General features: G+C 43.5%; 1 protein-coding gene across 2 annotated transcripts; it reads left to right on the plus strand.

The window, feature by feature from the left end:
* The first annotated feature begins 138 nt into the window (after positions 1–138).
* On the plus strand, positions 139–19,334 carry DDX3X (DEAD-box helicase 3 X-linked). 2 transcript variants are annotated; one of them, XM_075098304.1, is made up of 17 exons: positions 139–709; positions 3,325–3,382; positions 4,382–4,432; positions 9,777–9,900; positions 11,056–11,196; positions 11,280–11,379; positions 11,891–12,026; positions 12,452–12,537; positions 13,167–13,265; positions 13,341–13,501; positions 13,702–13,846; positions 13,948–14,092; positions 14,440–14,621; positions 14,712–14,829; positions 15,255–15,411; positions 16,337–16,464; positions 16,819–19,334. In XM_075098304.1, exons 1-17 carry the CDS (start codon positions 665–667, stop codon positions 16,896–16,898), a joined length of 1,956 nt encoding a protein of 651 aa, XP_074954405.1. In that variant the 5' UTR covers positions 139–664; the 3' UTR covers positions 16,899–19,334. The 2 variants fall into 2 exon arrangements, with proteins under 2 accessions (XP_074954405.1, XP_074954406.1); XM_075098305.1 differs by having other exon boundaries at positions 507–709; positions 16,340–16,464.
* The last annotated feature ends 1,668 nt before the right edge of the window (positions 19,335–21,002 follow it).

Consider the following 21,002-nt stretch of genomic DNA (forward strand, 5'->3'; position numbering starts at 1 on the left):
GGGCGCCGGCCGGGCCGCCCACGTGACCTAGAATCCGACTCCTTCTAGAGACATCTCGGCCGCGCGCGCCGGGACGCTCTCGCGAGTACGCCGAACAAAAAGGGTGGGGGGGGGGAAGGGGGTGTCGTGATCTCGCGAGGACTCGGGGCCGTTCTACTCCCCCTCCCTCCCCCCACGGAGAGCCGGTGGGGGAGCGGAGCGCTCCGCCGGTGTGTGTGTGTGGGACGGGGACCGGCGGAAACCTTGCGGTATCGCCAGCAAAGCCGAGCAGACCCTGCCGGCTGCCCCGGCGGGCCCTGGCGCCCGAAGTCTCGCGACACCTGCGGAGCGCCTGGTGAACCGAGGTGCCGAGCTGTGGCGGCCGGCGGTCGGTCTCGCGATATCCCTTCCCCCGCCGGCGCCGCGCTGGTTGTTTTCTCTCGCGATAGCGCTGAGGGCGGGAGGGGGGGTGGGGGAGGGCTCGGGCAGGGGTGGTAGCGTGCGCGCTGAGGTCAGCGCGCGCCGCCGGGGGGCGGGGACTATATAAAGGCCGGGGCCGAAGCCGCGGGGGGGCTCAGTGAGGAAAGCGATTCGGGGCGGACGAGCGGCAGAGGCGGCGAGTTCCCAGCCCGGCGAATCTGAATTTCTCGAGGCGGAGCGGGACACCCCGGGACGATCTCTCGTTATGAGTCATGTGGCGGTGGAAAATGCCCTAAGTCTAGACCAGCAGGTGAGGGACGGGCCCCGGAGTGCGGGGGGAGGGGGGGGCAGGCCGCTCCGTTAACCGGCGGGTGGGGGCGGGAGGAGAGGCGCGGAGGGCGCTCCGAGTGCGTGTGGGGGGGGATGGCGGGACGAGCGGTCGGGATTCCTAGCGTGGGGCTCGCTTCCCTCCTCGGTTCCTGGCTGTTGCGTCGTGACTTACCCCCTTGCTCCCCCTTCCCCGCGTGTTATTGTCGGCAACCCCACCCTTCCTCCCCCCCCCCCACTTCTCCCCCCCCCAGCGCCACCGGTTTGTGGCGTAGTCGGTTGTTGCGCAGTTTCCGTCGTGCGGCGGCTCCGCGCCGGGTTTCCTCCCGCGGGAACGCGCCATCGCCGCGGCGGGGAAGGAAGGGGGGGCGGGGTGGGGGGTAGAGAGGGTGGCGGGAAGGACGGGACCGCCGCTGGTTTCCCGAACGGCCGGGGTGGGATCCGTGCCTGCCCCCGCGGCCTCCTCGCCACGCTCCAGGCCCGGCTTTTGTGTGGCGGCGAGCGACGATGGTAACGTTGGCTGCCGGGCCCCCTGGCGGCGGCGGTGGGAAATGGCCCTGCGCGCGGGGGGGGGGGATGGGGGGAGGAAGAGGAGGAGGAGGAGGGAGCCCGGAGGGGGCGGCAGGGAGAAAGGCAGGATAAATGGCGGCCATTGTGCCTCTGGCGGCGCGAGGCGGGGGGTGGGGGAGGACGGCGCTCTGTGCCGGCGGGGCGAGGCGGGGGCTGGGGGAGGGGGCGGTGGTGGCGGCCGCCTTTGTTGGAGCTGTGTCAGCGGGTCCCGACAGCGGCAGCCCTTTCCCGCTCTTCCCTCCGGTGGCGGCGGGACCCGGTGACGCAGTTGGGCCTGGGCGAGGAGCGCCTGAGCTGGCGTATGCCGGGGCGGCTCCCGAGCCCGCGGTGGTGGTCTCTCATTTTTCCATTATTTTTTCCCCTGTTTTCCTTTTTCCTCCTGCTCCTTACATATTCCACCCCCTACCACCACCCCCGCCTCTCCTGGGCGGAGTCAGGCGCAGGCCTCTGCCCAGTGTGGAGGGGATGGATGGTTATCTAATCTCTGGAGAAGGGGGACGGGGGAGGGGGACGGGGGCGGACGGAATGAGACTGCCGTGTTGTAGCGAGACCCAGGGCGGGCGGCCGGCGTGGCGGGGCAGCGTCAGTCCTCGGCGGCTTGCGGGCTTGGGGCGGCCGCTGCTCTGGAGTCCTGGGCGAAGTAGGTCAGGGAGCCGGTCCTTCCCCCCCATTCCCTCTCCCTTCCCCCCCCACCCCCCCGTGGTGGCACGTGACGGGTGCCGGATTAGCTGGGCGGCTGCGGCTGCTCCCTGCTGCGCCGAAAATCCCAACCCGCAGTGCCGGCTGCACCGCCGCCGCACTGAGATGGCGGCCACGCCGGGCTTCGTCCCTGCGCCATCTCTGAGAGCGGGTTTTGGCAAGTGTTGCCCCCACGGTGGAGACGGTGCGGGTCCAGTGCGGGAAGATTTATGCATCGCTTCTGTTGACTGCTCCTGGAGGGCTGCTTTTACCTACTGGAGAGTCTTTGTTTACTGTAAAAGTACGAATCATTCTTTAGCCTCGTGGTGGTCCTTGGATCAAGTAAAGAGATCAGATTTTAAGTAGTACCTTTAAAGAGGATGATACAAGGCCTGCCGTGGGAGGGTTCTTCAAGAATCCAAATGTCCGAAGTGGCAGCACACAACTGAATACCTAGAAGGACAGTACACTGGGATCTATGCTTTGGATTGATTCAGGTCATATTGGAAGACACTTTCATGTAATTGGTCTTGCATAAAATTTAACTGTATCTAAACATGCCTTGTTATTCCTCATAAATTTTTAATCTTGCCGTGCAGGCAAACAACTGTAATAAGCTGGTGTTTAAGCTTTCTAAGCTGCCCACTACATTCTGCTGAAATGAGTCCACGCTGTGTTTGACCTAAAACATTTGTGTTACGTGCTAGTAGTGCCTGAACTGAAATAACTTGGGGTAGGCTTTACTGTGAGACTGAAGGCTGGAAATGGAGTTTCACAAAAGCAAACAAAAAATTTGTTTTTGCAGGAAGAGGTCATCTGATGTTTTGTGAACAGTAGCTGCCTCAAACAGAAGTCTGCAAGGCCTCAGTAGTGTTAATACAGTGTAAAAAACAGCTGAGTCTCTGCCAGTGAAGTGTCCAACTGAATTGATGTTATTTGGACTGTAGTCTCTGTAGACCTAAAAAAAAAAACTTGCCACTGATCTCAATCAGAATGCATTTGAGTGGACTGAAAGACTCATTTAAATGGCTGTTCAGCCTGCATGTAGTATGTGAAGCAGAAGTCTGTGGTGTTTGATTTGTTGGGTGTAAGAGACTCTTCTGGCCTTTCTGCCCCTGTAGTGTATGTTTCTTGGTGGTTATGAAGACACTTGAAGATGGTATTATCTTGAGTACTAAATGTGGTTTTGGTTCTTCTCCTTTACAGGAGATGTAACAGACACTATAAACAAATTCCTTTGCAGCAAAAACTTGTTGGAAAGCTGCTTGCTTTTGATAAGCAAAAGGTTTTTTTTGTATCTTGGCATAAATTAACGATATAACCTGTTGGTGCTTCTTTTATCTTTTCTAGTTTTCTGGTCTAGACTTGAATTCCTCGGACTCTCAGAGTGAAGGAAGCTCTTCAAGCAGTAAGTACATGCAAGTTCTCAAGCTTGCAAACAGAGTTTTAGAAATAAGGGGTTTGTAGCTGTGAAAAGTAATTTCTGAAGATTCACAGAGGCTGATGGGGAAATTGAGGAGGTTGCTAGTTATGCTTGCTTTGAAAGTGCTCCTACATAAAGTATACAGCATTTAACTATAGCAGTGATATGGCATGTGTAAACTTCTTGAGTACTTGACTAACTCGAGAGAACTTAGTGTTCCAGTTTTACCCCAGATTTTCTGTTGCCCCTAGTCAAACAGCTGAGGCCATGGATTGTAGTAGTAATGTGATGATCTGTCTTAAAACATCCAGGTAGAGTTGGAATGTTTGAAGGTAAAAGTTCTAATAGTTAACTGTACTAATTGTAATTCATTGAGTAGAAATTGCGTTCTCTGACACACAAGGCTTAAGTATGTTAAGAAGAGAGGTGAATCTTCCAGGAATTCACGTTCAGCTTGTGCCTAGTACATTCTGGTTCATGATGTTTAGCAGACAGATATTTCTGGAATGTAAATTAAGAATGATATTCAGAGGCAATTATGTGTGGCTTATGGTTTGGTCTGAGCTGAACGGATAGGGATGGTTGAATTTAAGGGGAAGGAAAAATAATGGTAAAATCTTAAGATGCTCAAATATCTGGCACCAGATTAAGCCATAATGAGGTCGAAGAAGACAGGCTTTCATCACAGACACTGTAACATCTATAAAGGGCATGTAAATTGGTCAAAGAAATACCAAGGCAGCTGTGCCTTAAGTTCTTGAATACTGATTTAGGTAGCTGCCTTCCCCCCCCCCATCGCACTCCTCTGAGAGGAGGATATTAAGTGCTGTATTAAAAGACTCTTGTTTAAAGATGCTGTAAGAGGCCTAAAAGCTTCTGAGGCTGACAACTTCTTTCTAACCAAAAGCTGTTGTTGGAAAGGATAGTATCTCAAAAGGTGCTGATGCTGCAACCTTGTAACACTAACTTTCTTTTGTCCTTTAGAAGGCCGATACATTCCTCCTCATCTGCGGAACAGGGAAGCTTCAAAACAGGGTATGTATCAGAAACACAATAGCATCGCATGTCTGGTTCTTGGCCTGCTTCTGAATCTCGAGGAACAGACTGTTAAAGGCTTTGTCAGTACTGTTAAAGGCGATTATAAAGACTGCTTGACTGTTCTGTGCAAAACACTGCAAGTTAACCTTATGCTTCTAGTGCGCTGTTCTTGGTTCCTTCACCAGGTTGTATTCTAAGCTTGAGGTCGGTATCTGGTAAAATACCTTCCATATCTCATTAAGCAATTAACTGTGACTGAAGCAAGATGGAGTCTCCCATCTTAACTTGACTAGCTCTGTAATCTTGAGAATTGATTTTAAGTGCTTTTGGGAGTACCAGTTTTTCTGTGATGTGGAACTTACAGTGACCAGTTGTTTAATATGAACAAATAGCACGGTTTCACTTCACAAATATGTTTTGCACAGCTTGCCCCTAACTAGGGAGCATGAGAAACAAAACAATTAGAGATATTGTCCCTGTTTCTTGTAGGGATAACTTCCTTGTTCTACAGCTTCTTGTAGTTTTTATGGAAGTCCACAAGAGCACTTGCGGAAGGAAATGTGGGATGCTGGTGCATGAAACATGTGACTGATATTGGTCATATGTTTACGCAGCAGGGTTTGTGCCGAGAAATGGCCTTTATATCTTGCAGTTGACTTTTCTAAACAAAACAAAAGGATATCTTCTGGAGTTCCTCAGTGAAGTAAATAATGACCTTTATTTGTAGGAGATAAAGATTGCAGGTACGGTGGCATGCATTATAATGTCTCATGACTTGTGTAGGGAAAAGAAATACTTCCTCTAACACCTACTGAAATACTGGAATGGAGGAACTAAAGTAATTTCTGCTATGCTGCAATTTTAAGGAAGACTTAAATCTCCTCTAAAGCAGTGGACTTCCACAGAATCTCCTTTCAATACTGCAAGAGGACTCCTTCCATTTGGAGTGGGTGGGACAAGAATACTGAAGTATATGTTGATGTATCTTGTAGTACTTTTGGAGCTGTGTAATTTTAAATTGCTCTAGATGAAGAATGCTTCACTTCCAGTCTGATGCCATTTGAAGAAACAGATCAGTCTCTTTTTTTCTCGCCTTTGCGTGTGTCCAAGCTAGAAGCTAGTGTGGTGGGTTCTTAGCTTGTTTAGTTGTGTTTTAACCTGAAAGCAGCAAGACCTAAAGCACCAAATGATGAACAGCCTGTTAGGAGAGCTGGCTGTTTTGGGGAGAGAGGAGGACTGGTTGGTAGGTCAATGTATTTGAAGTGTGTGATCACATTAATCTCAAATGTGAGCAGTCTTCCAAGATATCAGCTAGCTAACCCTGAGAGGAATGTGCAAGTTTCTCAAAAGCAGGAAACAGTTAAGCCAAACTTAAAGTTGGCTTGTGGACATCTGCTGTTCATAGATTTCCTTTCCCTGTATGGTAATTTGTACCAAACTCCAGTGTAATCTTTGGGGATATTGGATATGAAGGAATGCTTTAGTCTTAACCTTGAGTCATATCATGACCTGTTATGTATAGGACTGTCACTGTTTTTTCTGTGCAAGACAAGAGTTCAGGCATTGCAGTGTACGTGTGTGTATATTTCATATTATAGATACTATAATTGTTATATATTGTAAAATAACATATTCTATTTAGATACATATCACGTGTGCCTTTTCTGGGGGCTTCAAGCTTCACATTGCAAGAAGGTGAAGAAGTCACGAAACTTAAGTTTGATGTATGGCTTGTTTAATTAATAGAACATAGGCTGCCAACTTTCCTTGGTAAACACAATGTTTCAAAACTTCCTTTAAACCTGTTTGAGTGCAGTATCACTAGACTAATTTATGGCTTCCTGTGACAAGGTTCATGATGGCTAAATAGAAAAGCTACAATTCTGGTTCAGGCCCTCTACTGAGAAACGAAGAGGATATATCATCAGTACAGTGATGTAAAGCTGAGCTATTTTATAGGATGATTTGAAGCCTGTTACACAGTTGTGCTTCTATGAAAATAATGTTTGCTTCTGTTATCTACAGTTAAATTCACAATTGCTTCTTTGGCTGTGTCAAAGCTGATCTGTATATTGGCTGTTCCTTGGAATCTTTAGCAACAGATTTTTCAAGGTGTATACATTAGTAAGCAACAGGCAAAAGAGACCGTGGATAGTAGTGGTATTTGACCATATAATGGAACCCTTGATGCAATCTTACAAGTGTAGTAACCTGATAAAATGTTTATTCATGTAAAAACCAGTTAAACTGCTTGGTAGAACTGTGTTTCAGTAATCCAGTAGAATTGTCTTGCTCACATACTATGGCCTTAACACTTTCACAGAAATCCTTAACTATTACTGCATTCAAGAAGTTAAAGAAAAAGAATTACTTGTTTCTCCTGTGCGGTGTTCTCTTATACATGCTCTAGAAACAAAGTGTTTACTCTCTAGCTTCCGGTTCTCACTTTCCTGTAGCTGATGACAGTATACTAGTTCATAGGCATTATTAAAGTTGCATAATGGGCTTGTTTGCAGCTAAGTAAGAAATTGCTTAAGGCAGTGGACTTAATACTTCAAAAATAACTGTTCTTCATGTTGACAAAGAGCTGAGCATCTTGATAACTTGAATAGCTATTGACAGGAAGCACACTAAGGGATCCAGAGTATGTATTATATAAAACTCCTGCAGTGCTTTCTTCAGCTTACTCTTTCCATGCACCTTCAGATCTGCTCCTATTTTAATACTAATCTGTTAGCTTTGTACATGGGAACGAGACAGTACAGAGCTGCAGGAAATAAGAGTAGGCATAAAAATCTGAACTGCCATTAAGGACATATTTTCAGCTCTTAAAGCTACAGTATATGGAGCTCAGTGTGCAGGGCTGCCTGCTCTAAAGTGTCTTACTACCATAAGCTTGATTTGATAACACTAAAGCTTGTTGTCATGTCCTTGTTAAAATGAAAGCTGCCCTTGGCTATTAGATCAAGACGTAGATGTTAGGACTTACCTTGAGGGTCTTTTATCACCTAAATGATTCTATAATTCTGTTTCTCCCATCTTCAAAAAAACTGATGATTGTTGCTGCATGTAGAAGCCTTTCAAGTAAACTGACAATGACTGGTGTTACAGCATTATAAAAATGCAAATTAAAGCGTTGATTGAAGAGGAGCATTGACAATTCTACCACTCTTTGTGGTGCAAGAACTACAAAATTGCCCTGGAAGTTCATTAACTTACTGAACTCCAAACTTAACCCGCTGAGAAATACATGCTAGATGGAATTGAAAGAGGTTTTTACTTAAAGCCTTGCTGTTTTAAGGAATTTTCATGACAATTCTTGCATGGTCTTGTGATCATTCTCTTCACTGTAGAGAAGTAAACCTGTGGTCTGTTGTGGGTTGTCTTGAGTGCATTTGCTTTTGATTTTATTTTGCCATGTGTTCTAAATAATGATGATGTCTTCTGCTAGCTGGTTACTTAGAATTTACTCATATGGCCTGGACATCTGTTCTTGTATGCTGATCCACAAGTAACATGAAACTAGGAATACCAAACTGAAAGTGGAATTAATGGCCCTAATTGTCAAGTAGGGTGTGTATAGATATGTAGTTGTTAAAGACTTGGTCTAGAAGTTGCTGTGCTACCTTAAAGAAAAAATATGGCAAGGTACCAGCTTCAGAAACTAGTGTAGTAATGAGCTAGGGGTAAGCTTACTTTGTATGCTATTTGGAATATAGAATTTTGATTACTTTCTGGAACTTTGCAGACTTGGTAGAAGGTCTTAATGTAGTACAGTCAGTCTAATTTTTTCACTAATGAGAAACTACATCTATATTGTCCTGAAGATTGCTCTGTCAGTACCACTGCTGTTAGATCTCTTGGCAGGATGACATACCCCCATATTTTTAGCATGGTTTGAAAGTTACTGATACTAAAATCTGACTTCAGATGTCTTCTAAACAAGCTGCAAATAACTTTCTCATGTGTTAATGAAATGATTATGGTATTCCTGATCTTCTGGCAGCAGTCTTTCCCTGTGAAGTTAACTTATCCTTAAGGACTAAAGTTAATTTTTAAAGCACTTTGGAGATCTTGAAGCATTCTGTGATCTTGTGTGCTGATAAACTTAATGCATGGATAATTTTTGCTGTCGGCTTCAGTTAGGCAGACCAAATGAGTTACAGTGATCACACTAGTTTTTAAATTTCCCTTGTGACTAGCACATGTCTGGATTCTGAGGAACAGAATTTGTTTAAATTCCTTTTAAAAAAGAGAAGGGGTGAATGACAATCTCCAGAGAACATCTAACAAGATAGGGTGATGGTTGTAGCAAAGGTTTTTCAGAGAGACAGGGCCTAGAACAACCCCTTTCTTCATAGTAATTCTGTCTTGTGGTTGGCTTTATTGTCTGGTGTGTAGGTCTTGACTGGTTTTGTGCTGTGGATGTAGCAAAAGTGTGCTCACTAATAAGAATGACACTATTTGTTTATCTGTTTCATAATTGCACTTACTGTCTACCAGAATCCCATAGTTGAGACACTGTTTAGGTCATGTTTTCAAACTTGTGAAGGTGGAAATACAGATCAGAATTTGTAAGTTCTTAGTCCAGTACCGAAGCACTGTTTAATGCTCTGTGTTTCTGCCTGACTCCTGACCCCTGGCAGCTGAATAAAAGCAAGGCTTTTTACTTTGTGGTGTTGGCAAGCTGATGTACTTTCAAAGAAAAGGACCAAGTAGAAAAGAGTTATACCTACCTACAGTAGGTGCCTACTTAGGTATGGTAAAAGTGCTGTGGAAAAGCTCGCTGTGGTAATTCATTGCGAAGAACTCCATATTCTGTATTTTTGCATGATACTGTTAATTTGTCTTAGTCTGTGTAGATGAGATTGCTCTGTGTACGTGCAGTATAACAAAACATTGTAACTTAGTACAGATTTGAGATGCAAGGGCTAATACCATTATCGATCTCCATCAGAGGCCTTGTTACCCTCGCAAAAACTAAATGCAGGGATTTGTGTTGAAGTTGGAGAGATAATGAAGGCTTGGCAAGACTTAGTGTCTTAATGTTTCTTCTGATACCCATCTTCCCAGAGGAGGCAGCTTAAATATTAGCACTAAGTGCAGTGTCTTTAATAAATGACATGCTTGTACCTGAGTGGAGTTCTGACGGGCAATGAGAAATGCTTAGTTCCTGTTTGAATAAGTCTTAACATCTGTACATCTTCATTCTTGAAGGGCTGCCTGACTTTCAGTCCTGTAGACCTTTCAGTGAGGACTTATTGGACAGAACTTAATGTTTTTTTTTTCTTGTAAAAGCCTAGACGATGTAATGTATGGTTAAAATATCTTTCTCCACCAGGTTTTGATAGTGGTGGCTGGAGCTCTAGCAGAGACAAGGATGCGTACAGCAGCTTTGGTGCACGGTCTGACCGCGGATCAAAACCAAGCTTCTTTGACCGTGGAAATGGATCAAGAGGAGGAAGGCAAGTACTTGTCTAGGTGGTACATACGAAGTCTGTCTCAGTTCTAGTAGTGCACCTGTAATCTTGGTGTTAAAGCTAGAGTTCTAGGTGTGAACAACAGGATAACGTAGGAGGAACCTGGGAGGGGAGGAGAGAGAGAGAACCTTTAAAGCTATGTGGGTAAAAGGATTGGAAGCCTGCATGTGTTGAAAAACATGCCCTGTAGTCTACCACCAGCCACTCACTGCAGCTATAATGACTTGCTGACTTAACCATTTTGCAAAAAAAAAAAGTGCTGGATGGGTGGCTACTTCCAGAAAAGTCATGAAGAGCTGTTGGGAGTGCATAAAATACATCAAAATGGATTTTTTTAATTTCGATATTTTTTTTCTGCTTGTTTAAAAAGTGCAGTTAATAAAACTGGGTGAGACTCTTGCAGGTTCTCTACCTTACTTGATCAGTCTTAAACACATCATGCGTTGTATGCACAAGTGTGGTGAGAGTGACTTTTATCGACTAGTAAAGCTGACGCTAGTCCTGTATCCAGACTTTTCTCAAACATGATTTACCAGACCAAAAACTAAACAGTTGAGGTAAGGACTTCTTCCACCTTCTTTCCAAGTCAGTAATACAGGTGAGCTCCCTTTTAATAAAATAATAATGTGACATGTAATTGAGGTATTTAGTTTGGTCACGTATGTGGTGGGGGAATAAAGGAATAAATTACAGCACTTGAGGATTTTGCGTGGATGTGGGAAACCTGTGTAAAATAAGGCACAGAGAAAGGGCAGTACCAAACAATGTCTCTTATGAGGTTTAAGCAGAGCTCTCTACAAAAAACTGCAGAGACTGAGCAACTTGAATTGTGGCTCTGATTCTTTACACCTAATAAACTAAAAATTTTGATACAAGGTTCAGTGTGTTAAGCTAAACTGAGCTGTGAAATCACAGCAAATTCTCCCGAGACACAGAATGACATGACATAGTCCAATGGCTGGGACTAAAATCATCTCGGTTCGTAGGTCAAGAAGCAAGTACGGATAATCTGATGACTTCAAATTGTTCTACAGCTGTATATGTAATACACAGCATATGCTGTGACGTTAGAGCTTTAATTTTGCATGTCAAGAAATCCTGTTGACCAGGAATGGTGGCCTGATATTTTGCTGTATTTAGGTATGATGAGCGTGGAAGAGGTAGCGACTATGATAGGAGCGGCTTTGGTAGATTTGACCGTGGTGGGAATAGCCGCTGGTGTGACAAATCAGATGAAGATGACTGGTCAAAGCCTCTTCCCCCAAGTGAACGCCTGGAACAGTAAGTAATGGAGTAGTGTAAAAGCATATGACAGGGTCAGTTGATAGGTCCAGCAACTAAAATACTTTCTCTTCTGTTTTTAGAGAGCTCTTTTCAGGGAGCAATACTGGCATTAACTTTGAGAAATATGATGACATTCCTGTTGAAGCAACAGGCAGTAACTGTCCTCCACATATTGAAAGTGTAAGTTTTTTTTACATTTGTTTTGCTGCTGTATCTAATTCACTGTTTTGCACGTGCAACTTGGTCTTGCCTTCCTGCAGTTAAGCAGTTCTGCAGAGGAGGGTTACGTATGATGAATGAAGACATAGGAGAAGTTGTGTGTAAGCTTGGTCAGTTAACTTACGGCTCACTTTACTGTTTAAAGACAAGATACATAGTTAACATGTAAAGAAGTAGAAGTGCTTGGAGGTGCTGGTTTGCTGGAGCAACTGCTTAAGCATAGGCATTGTGACATGTTGATCACAGTATGCTAGTGTAGTCCACACTTGAGGCTTGGCTGACTTTTTAAGAACTGCTTATGTGACTAGACTAAGTAGATACCAGATTCTTGGTAACCAGCTCCTGAGTATCTGTAAACTTGTAATAGGCAAGCTCTATAGAAAGAGGTGAAACAAAAGACTTCTAGGACTGAGTGATATGTTCCATGGTGGCTGAAGGGAAGGATCCCCATCTTGTTTTAAATATCTTACAGTTCAGTGATGTTGACATGGGAGAAATTATTATGGGGAACATTGAGCTCACACGCTACACCCGTCCTACTCCAGTCCAGAAACATGCAATACCTATTATTAAAGAAAAGAGAGACTTGATGGCCTGTGCTCAGACAGGTAAGTTAATAACTCTTTACTGTTCAGTTGCTCTGAATGTAAGAGTAGGGTCTGGTATTCCTCAAGCTGCAAGTAAGAGGTCAGTAAGGTAGTACATCTTTGTGTTCAGAGTATACTGAAATACCTGCAGTGTTGGAAATTAATTGGATTTAGAGTCTTGCAGCTGCTTTAGATGTGGCTTGACTGGATGTACTGTGTTTGTCCTGAGAGAAATATTCATGGCTTAAATCACATGAATGCTGAGTGGCAAGTCTTTTGTAGGCAACCTCTACTGGCTAAGGAGTGCACTCTAATGGCATAGGTGGTATCCATATACTAGTGCAGATGTTACTGGGAATATGCTGCTGACACAGGATTAGTGCTGCAGTTGACAGTACAGTAGCTTTGCAAATAACTATTAATACTAATGAATTGCGTCCTAATAGGGTCTGGGAAGACGGCTGCGTTTCTTCTACCAATATTGAGCCAGATTTATGCAGATGGCCCTGGTGATGCATTGAGAGCCATGAAGGCAAGTATTTAAATGCCCAGTCCTGGAAAAGCAATGACCAATGTGTATTTTTGCCCCATATGCTAATGTCTGCTACTGAACACAATAGTTGGGCTTAGATGTTATCATTATTTTGGGTGTGATAGGCAAGCTTCTCAACTTCCAGAAGACTTCAGCTATTTCCCTTGAAAAACACAGGCTGTGAAATATTTTACCCTACCTAAAGAGTTGATATGTGTAACCGTCCAGAAAAAAAGATTGTGTTTTTTGCTGCATAAGCTTTGAAGATGCTTCTCTTGCTACAAAAAAAGCTACTCGGTCACACATGTATATTATAGTGGCTTTGGGATAGGAAGTAACAGGTTTTATGGCTATTATATCTCTGCTTAAGTTGTGGATCACAGTACAGGCTATAGAGAGCAAGTTTTGCAGCTTTGTTGCTGTTAAACATATTAACCAACAGCTGAATATTGGGTACTGTAGTAGGGCAGAGTCTTCAGATGCAGTGCTTAAAACAAGTTGGCTCTCAGACATGCTTTTTCTTTCTTGTTAAGACAAACTTGGTGACTTGTCTTCAACACTGCCTGTAGTAGCTGTTTTAATTCCCCTCCTATTTGGGGTACTCATTTTGGTCTCCTTATCTTTTCCAGGAGAATGGAAGGTATGGGCGCCGTAAGCAATACCCAATCTCACTGGTCTTGGCTCCCACGAGAGAATTAGCTGTGCAGATCTATGAGGAAGCCAGAAAGGTATATCTAGGCATTCATCATTATGAAATAGCTTGGGTGTAGGTTTTCTTAGAGCTAATTTACTTTGTTTTATAGTTTGCATACCGTTCCAGAGTTCGGCCCTGTGTTGTATATGGTGGTGCAGACATTGGTCAGCAGATACGTGACTTGGAACGTGGATGTCACTTGCTCGTAGCAACTCCAGGACGACTGGTTGATATGATGGAGAGGGGAAAGATTGGACTGGATTTTTGCAAGTAAGTGAAATGTTCTTATCCATATGCTAAGACTGGACAATTAGAAGCTGTACTTTTTTTAAAGTGAGATCTAGAGTTAATGACACTTCAGTTCTAGCTTTCAAACTGTAACCATCTAGTTGAGGACTTGTAGCCTAGTGTCTGTGCTGGCTTACAGCTTAAAGGAAAAAAGCTCTGAAGAGTAATCTATTACACTTTAGGTACCTGGTGCTTGATGAAGCTGACAGAATGCTTGATATGGGATTTGAACCTCAAATTCGTCGAATTGTTGAGCAAGATACTATGCCACCAAAGGGTGTTCGTCATACCATGATGTTCAGTGCTACTTTCCCCAAGGAAATCCAGGTACTTTTCAAATATTTTAATAGTTCATAGGCCCAAAATGCATCTGTGGAAGGGGCAAAAAACCCCACTGGTTTAATGTTTTTTTTTTCTTTCCTTTTTAGATGCTTGCTCGTGACTTTCTTGATGAATATATCTTTCTGGCTGTTGGCAGAGTAGGTTCTACATCTGAGAATATCACACAGAAAGTGGTATGGGTGGAAGAGTCAGACAAACGATCATTTCTGCTTGACCTGCTAAATGCCACAGGTAAAGACCACTTTCAGATAAACAAATAAGGCAAAATTCAGGCAAGAAAAATCTAATGGCTCAGGTAGTAAGAACTTCAACTGAGTAGGTGAATGGAAGGATGTTTCACTAACATGCAGTGAACGTATTCCACTGACCAAATGTCAGTTTTAAGTTGATGTAGTACCAGAAGATCTTTCTTAAAATGGGGAGGGAGGTCTCTGGTGTCTTCAGTTTAGAATAAAGAAGAGCATAGAACTGAAACTGCCTTTCACCAGGTGGTGGAGCCAAGCATCGTGGCACCAAATATCACAAAAGACAAATGTCTTTGCAGCGTTCCATGTGCTAACCTGTGCTTTAATTGTTAGGCAAGGATTCCTTGACCCTGGTGTTTGTGGAAACTAAAAAAGGTGCAGATGCTCTTGAGGACTTCTTGTACCATGAAGGATATGCCTGTACAAGTATACACGGAGATCGCTCTCAAAGAGACAGAGAGGAAGCGCTGCACCAGTTCCGTTCGGGCAAGAGCCCAATTCTTGTTGCCACAGCAGTAAGTGGAATCTGTGAAGTTTCAGCTGGTAAGCTTATTACTTGGCCTGTGGAATTTTACTAAGATTTGATTTAATCCTTTAACCACTAGGTAGCAGCAAGAGGACTGGATATCTCAAATGTAAAGCACGTCATAAACTTTGACTTGCCAAGTGACATTGAGGAGTATGTACATCGAATTGGTCGTACGGGCCGAGTAGGAAACCTTGGTAAGTATGATCTTGAATTTTCAGACAGCACTTCATACCTGTGTTGATAGGTGTAGTAACTGTTGACTAATCAGCAAATTGCAACGAGTTAAGTGAGAAGACCATGTGCTGCCTTCTGACTGGAAGTTGGTAACTGCTGTCTAGCCAGTGTGGAAAGTAACCAATTCCTTTAGCTAGTGCTTTTGTTGCTATTAAAGCTCTGATGCCACATGTAAGCTTGGAATCTTCTGTGTCTGTCAGTAAGCAGCCAGGGCTTCAAGACCGTTATTCCACAATAGCTAGTTGCAAAACAACTCTTGCTTCTGGTAATTCTAGTGTTCTCAAGCTTGGCTGTAAGGAATCTGATACTGTACTTGTCAGAGCTGCAAGCAGATTGGGTTTAAATGTTTGCTTTATGTGGGGCTAAAATAGAATTTTTACATCAGGTCTTGCCACCTCATTCTTCAATGAGAGGAACATAAACATCACCAAGGACTTGCTTGATCTTCTTGTTGAGGCGAAGCAAGAAGTGCCATCTTGGCTGGAAAACATGGCTTATGAACAGCATCACAAAGGAGGTGGCAGCCGTGGGCGATCCAAGAGGTAATGGTCACAACTTTGGCTAAAGGTATACTTAATCCATTGTGAGAGGCAGTTCTGTGACTTGTTCTCAGGCTACAGATAGCCAGTGGAAGACAAACCAGTGCAGTATTAACTGAGTTAGGTGTATCAGGAGGTGACAGCTTAATGTCTTATGGGTTAATTGCCTTATCATAAGACTTTTCCCCTCTTAACCAGACAACTGGGTATGGGTGAGGTTGAATGACATTAGCAAAAATGGCTTTTAGACGTCCGTGAAAACACTGGGAATGCATACTTGCATGAGCCAGAGATGTACCATAAGCAGCTGTTCTGATGTGTAGAAGGTAATGCATGCCTCCTGACATAAACAGGAAAGGTATGAGAGTTAAGCTGCAGGGGTAAGGCTGCTTGTAAAATAGTTCTGCGGTGAAAACCTAGAATGCTTTATAAGCTGGTAGTACAAAGCTATGTTTAACGGCCTAAAGAGGTGGGAGGAGAAACAACCCTTCTTTTTAAAGTTACCATGATATGACTACATGAATTCCAGTTTTGTTTTGTTTTTTCCTTCAGAGTATGCTTATAAAATGGCCGTCCTTTTCTACAATGTAGAAGGTGGTCATAAACGCCTCACTTAACACTAAGACAGGTTTGGAAATTCTGTGGAGCAAAGATTGCACTTAATCAAATCTTAGTGGGACCTGAGAAAGTAATTCTTAGTGTAACATGGCAAGTTCAACATGACCCTGCTTGTATAGTAAACTTCCCTTTGCTGTCTTGAATGCCCTTTTCAGATAGCACTGGTATGCTTATAAAGCATGCTGAACTCAACACTTAAACTAGTTGGCTGGCTGTAGCTGGTAACCACAGCTGAAGAAATGTGGTACTTGAATATCAGTGTCTGTAGTGCTTGACACACTTAAGTGTTTGTTTTTCTTCCTTTATACAGCAGTAGGTTCAGTGGAGGATTTGGTGCCAGAGACTATCGAACAAGTAGCGGTTCTGGCAGCAGTAGCTTTAGTAGCAGTCGATCAACCAGCAGCCGCAGTGGAGGAAGTGGCAGTAGAGGATTTGGAGGTAAGAAAAACTGGGCAGGCAGTGCTGGCAAATCTGAAACCAGATGTGAAATGCCTGCTATGGTAAAACTTCCGGAGGTAATGTTTAAATACGAGGTCAGCTGGGGCTTGTTCTGCCAAGTCTCAGCACCCTTCTTGGCTCTAGGCTAGTGCAAGTTACCTGTCTTTGGCTGGTTTGGTGCTACGTATCTTTCCAGCACTTTAGTTCAGCGTGTGCATCTGACAGTCCTTTGGGTGGGTTTCCTTTAAGAGACGGTAGACATCTTGTCTGTGTCCTGGGCTGTTTTCTTGTCATGAAGGCACAAGTCTTTAGCGGGTTGATTAATTAAGCATCACTTTCTCTTGCCTTTCCTAGGTGGTTATGGAGGCTTCTACAACAGTGATGGATATGGAGGAAACTATAACTCCCAGGGGGTTGACTGGTGGGGCAACTGAATCTGCTTGTGGCAGATACCCTACCAAACAAGCTAATATGGAAACCACATGTAACTTAGCCAGACTATACCTTGTGTAGCTTCAAGAACTCGCAGTACATTACCAGCTGTGATTCTCCACTGAAATTTTTTTTAAGGGAGCTCAAGGTCACAAGACGGAAACAAAGGAACAAGTAGCCCTATCTCGAAGGTGGTTTTGAAGACACTATTGCTGTAGTCAGGATTAACTCCCCCCCACCCATCCCCACCCAGAAACTGCATTTATAATTTGTGACTGAGGATCATTTGTTTGTTAATGTACTGTGCCTTTAACTTTAGACAACTTTTATTTTGATGTCCTGTTGGCTCAGTAATGCTCAAGATATCAATTGTTTTGACAAAATAAAAATTACTGAACTTGGGCTAAAATCAAACCTTGGCACACAGGTGTGATACAACTTAAACAGGAATCACTGATTCATCCATAATATTACAAAGAAAAACTTATGCGGTAGCCTGCATTAGGGCTTTTGGTATTTGCAGATTTGAAAAATAAAACATCTTGAAGCATATCAATGCAATTAGTTTCTAATGTGGCAAAACTGTACTAAGTTAAAGTTCTGATTTGCTCACTCTATCCTGGATAGGTACTTAGAACCTGATAGCCTTTAATAAGCCATTCCAGTCATGATGAGATGATGTATGGATACATGCATACATTAAAAGCACTGTTTTTGAAGTTAATGCAAGTAAATACAGCAATTCCTTTTTCAATATTTAGGCAGATCATTAATGTGAGCTAGCCAAACGTGGGCAGAACATTACAGGGAATGTTTAAAGGTCTGATAACTTGAAATAGTTTTTAGGAGAATTCATCTATTTAGACTTTTTAAAATGCCTGCCATATGAAATTGAAATGGTAGAATGGCTGACCATGGCAGTGATTGGTCCTCCTCAAGGGCCTGACTGAATTTTTGGTCTAATAACGCATGCTAGTGTTGATGTTTTTTGGTCAAGAGGGTATGAACAGGAAGAATTATGCAGCAGGCTTTATTTTAATGCAGATTCACATTACTCTGTTCAAGCTGCGTGGAGATGTTAAACTGGCTTACTGTAGACTTTGTAAAATGGCTCCAGAAGAGTAACAAACAAACCTGAGATCACAGAGGTTGGAAATGTACATAAACTGCACAAGGTTTCAATTCTGCTATTACAGTGCAGTTTTAGTCAGTTTTAGTTGCATAGGTTTCCATTGTATTTATAGTCTGTTTATGCTAAATCTGGCCAAAGATAAGTATTGTCCACCAGAAAAATGCCTCTGCCACTTGGAATTTCTGTGCTGACTTCATGGCCAGAGCAGTTGACAACTAATCTACAGTGGCATAGGAAAATGGCAAAAATCTCCTAAAGTGCAATAGATTTTTTCAAGTGTATTGTGCCTTGTTCTAAAACTTTTATTAAGTAGGTGCACTTGACAGTATTGAGGTCATTTGTTATGGTGCTATTTCAAGTCTAGGTTTAGGCCCTTGTACATTTTGCCCATAACTTTTTACAAAATACTTATTTTATTGCACATTCAGAGAATTTTATATATGTCTTGTGTGCGTGTCCTTAACTTCCAATCTTATTTTGTCTCTTGGAGATTGAACGCAGCTTGTTTAAGGAGAAGGAAATAGATTCTAAAACTTATTTGGGACCATGGGAATGATAGCTGGGAAGAAAACTATTTGCACACGACAGATTTCTAGATACTTTTTGCTGCTAGTTTTGTGTAATATTTATTGAACATTTTTGACAAATATTTATTTTTGTAAGCCTAAAAGTGATTCTTTGAAAGTTTAAAGAAACTTGACCAAAAGACAGTACAAAAACACTGGCACTTGAATGTTGAATGTCACCGTATGCGTGAAATTATATATTTCGGGGTAGTGTGAGCTTTTAATGTTTAAGTCATATTAAACTCTTAAGTCAAATTAAGCAGACCCGGCATTGGCAGTGTAGCCATAACTTTCTGATAGTAAAACAAAAATTGGCAACTTAAAATTAAACATGCCAAGGTTTTGATACACTTGTCTTAAGATATTAATGAAACACTTCTAAACACTGATGTGAAGTGTCCAGATTCTCAGATGTTTGTTGCGTGAGTTTTGTTTAGTTGTGTGGTTTTTTTTCAGTGAATGTCTGGCACATTGCAATCCTCAAACATGTGGTTATCTTTGTTGTATTGGCATAATCAGTGACTTGTGCATTTTAGCAAGTTTTATCGGCCAGCAATATTTTCAGTTCAGATACAAGGATTTAAAACAATATGCAAGAATGGATTTAAACTTGCTGAATGTGGAAATTTGAATTTCAAGTCACTGTAGGTTTAGAATTGCTTATTGTATTAGTTTAGATGCTAGCACTGCATGTGCTGTGCATATTCTTGATTTTATTAAAATAAAAAAGTTGAACTGCACAGTCTACTCATTTGTGAAGCGTCACTCCTCTGGTTTATAAGATCTGTAGCCCAAGTAGTCCCATTCACGTGCAACTCTGGAAGCAGGTGAATCTAGCGTGGCACACATCAGCGTGGTTACAAATGGCAGCTATGCTCAGGGCTCCAGTGGTAGCAACCTTAAAATAACCTGTGCCCGGCAGCCTTGGATACTTGTGTGAGTTTTCTAGAGAAGCTAACAAAGCAGGTGTGGGACAGATGAGGAGACAACCTTCTTGTTTTGGTTTTTTCCCCCTAGGGGTGGGTGCCAAGTTGGGCTGTAAAAACATAGTTAAGATTCACAGAACTTGCACTTGGACTTGATTCCTCAGCCATTGAATGCAAAGGACTTCACCTCCCAGCTGTGCTTCTGAACTCAGCAAAGGTGCCTTGTAATAGGCAGCCTCCATTTTGACATCTTGCTGCTTGATTTCTTGCTAGGCAGCCTCACTGAAAGCAAGCATGTGCAATTCTGAGCTGGTGTACTAAAACTAAGGTATGGGATTGAGCTGTAATTAGGTTGGAGTGAGGTTAAGGACTGGAATGATCCAGGGGATACAGTGGAAGGAATAGGTTCAGGTGTTTCCAGTTTATCTTTGAAGCTAGGCAAAAGTCTTGCCTTGTTTGAAGAATGAGATTTAGAAAGAACCTGGGTTTGAAGTCCTGTGCTAAAATGACTAGCAACTGGTGACTTCGCAGTAAGGGAGAGGGGAGAAAGCAATGCCTGGGACCTCTGATCCACAAGTGTGGTGCAGGCATGTGGTATGGGTTGAGGACCTGGTAAAGGTGTGATGTGGCATTGCAGTGCTGGGTCCATATAGTACTAGTACCTATGTAATGCAAAGGAATCTAACTGATTTGGTACACTGCCAGGCGGTGATGCGTGTGGGCCTTGAAAAGCTGTGGAAAGGAGGAAATGGGCATGCTTGCCAGTATAGCTTGCTGGAGGATCTGCTTTGAGCACACTGACTGTGGACCACGCTAAATTTACCTGCTTTAGACTTGTACTAATTGCTAACCTCATCACGCAGGGCTTTGTGTTGTCGTGCTGTGTCCCTGGATGTGCAACATGCACTTACCATCTTCCAAAAGCTCTAACCTGACAGGTTGTTTTTTCCCCTGTATGTTATGTAGCTAAAGCTATAGAAATACAGAACCGCAGGAGAGAGTGAAGTGTTGCGCACTGTGCAGGTGGCCCATGGGATCTGGAAGTCAAGCCTCAAGTGTAAAGGTTTGCCCTCAGTGCTTGAGCATGAGGTTTGTTCCTGACAAAGGCTGTAGGAGAAAGTGCAGGTGTGGCAGGAGTCGCCAGGCAGCTGAAACCACAGGAGCACAGTGGAGCAGCTCTAGGCCAGACCTGTGAGCAGCATACTCCACTAGGGATTGTAAAGGTAGTGGAATGGTTAGTAAAGCAAGGGGGGGCCTGAATACGGAGTGAGCAGAACGTGGAGGAGGAAGTCTGGTACTTAAGTGCAGTGGAAATGCTTAGGAAGATTCTCTTCCGTCGAGGCTGGAGGAGGCACTTTGGTGGTATGAGGCTGACGCGAGGCTGCTGGGGAGATGGCAGGTATGGGGAGCAGCAGGACACTTAAGGACTGGAGCAAGACAAGCACAGAGCAAGTTCCCACAGAGGTGGGATTTTACTTTAGT

Source organism: Phalacrocorax aristotelis, chromosome 1 (assembly GCF_949628215.1).
Source record: "Phalacrocorax aristotelis chromosome 1, bGulAri2.1, whole genome shotgun sequence".
Classification (NCBI taxonomy): Eukaryota; Metazoa; Chordata; class Aves; order Suliformes; family Phalacrocoracidae; genus Phalacrocorax; species Phalacrocorax aristotelis.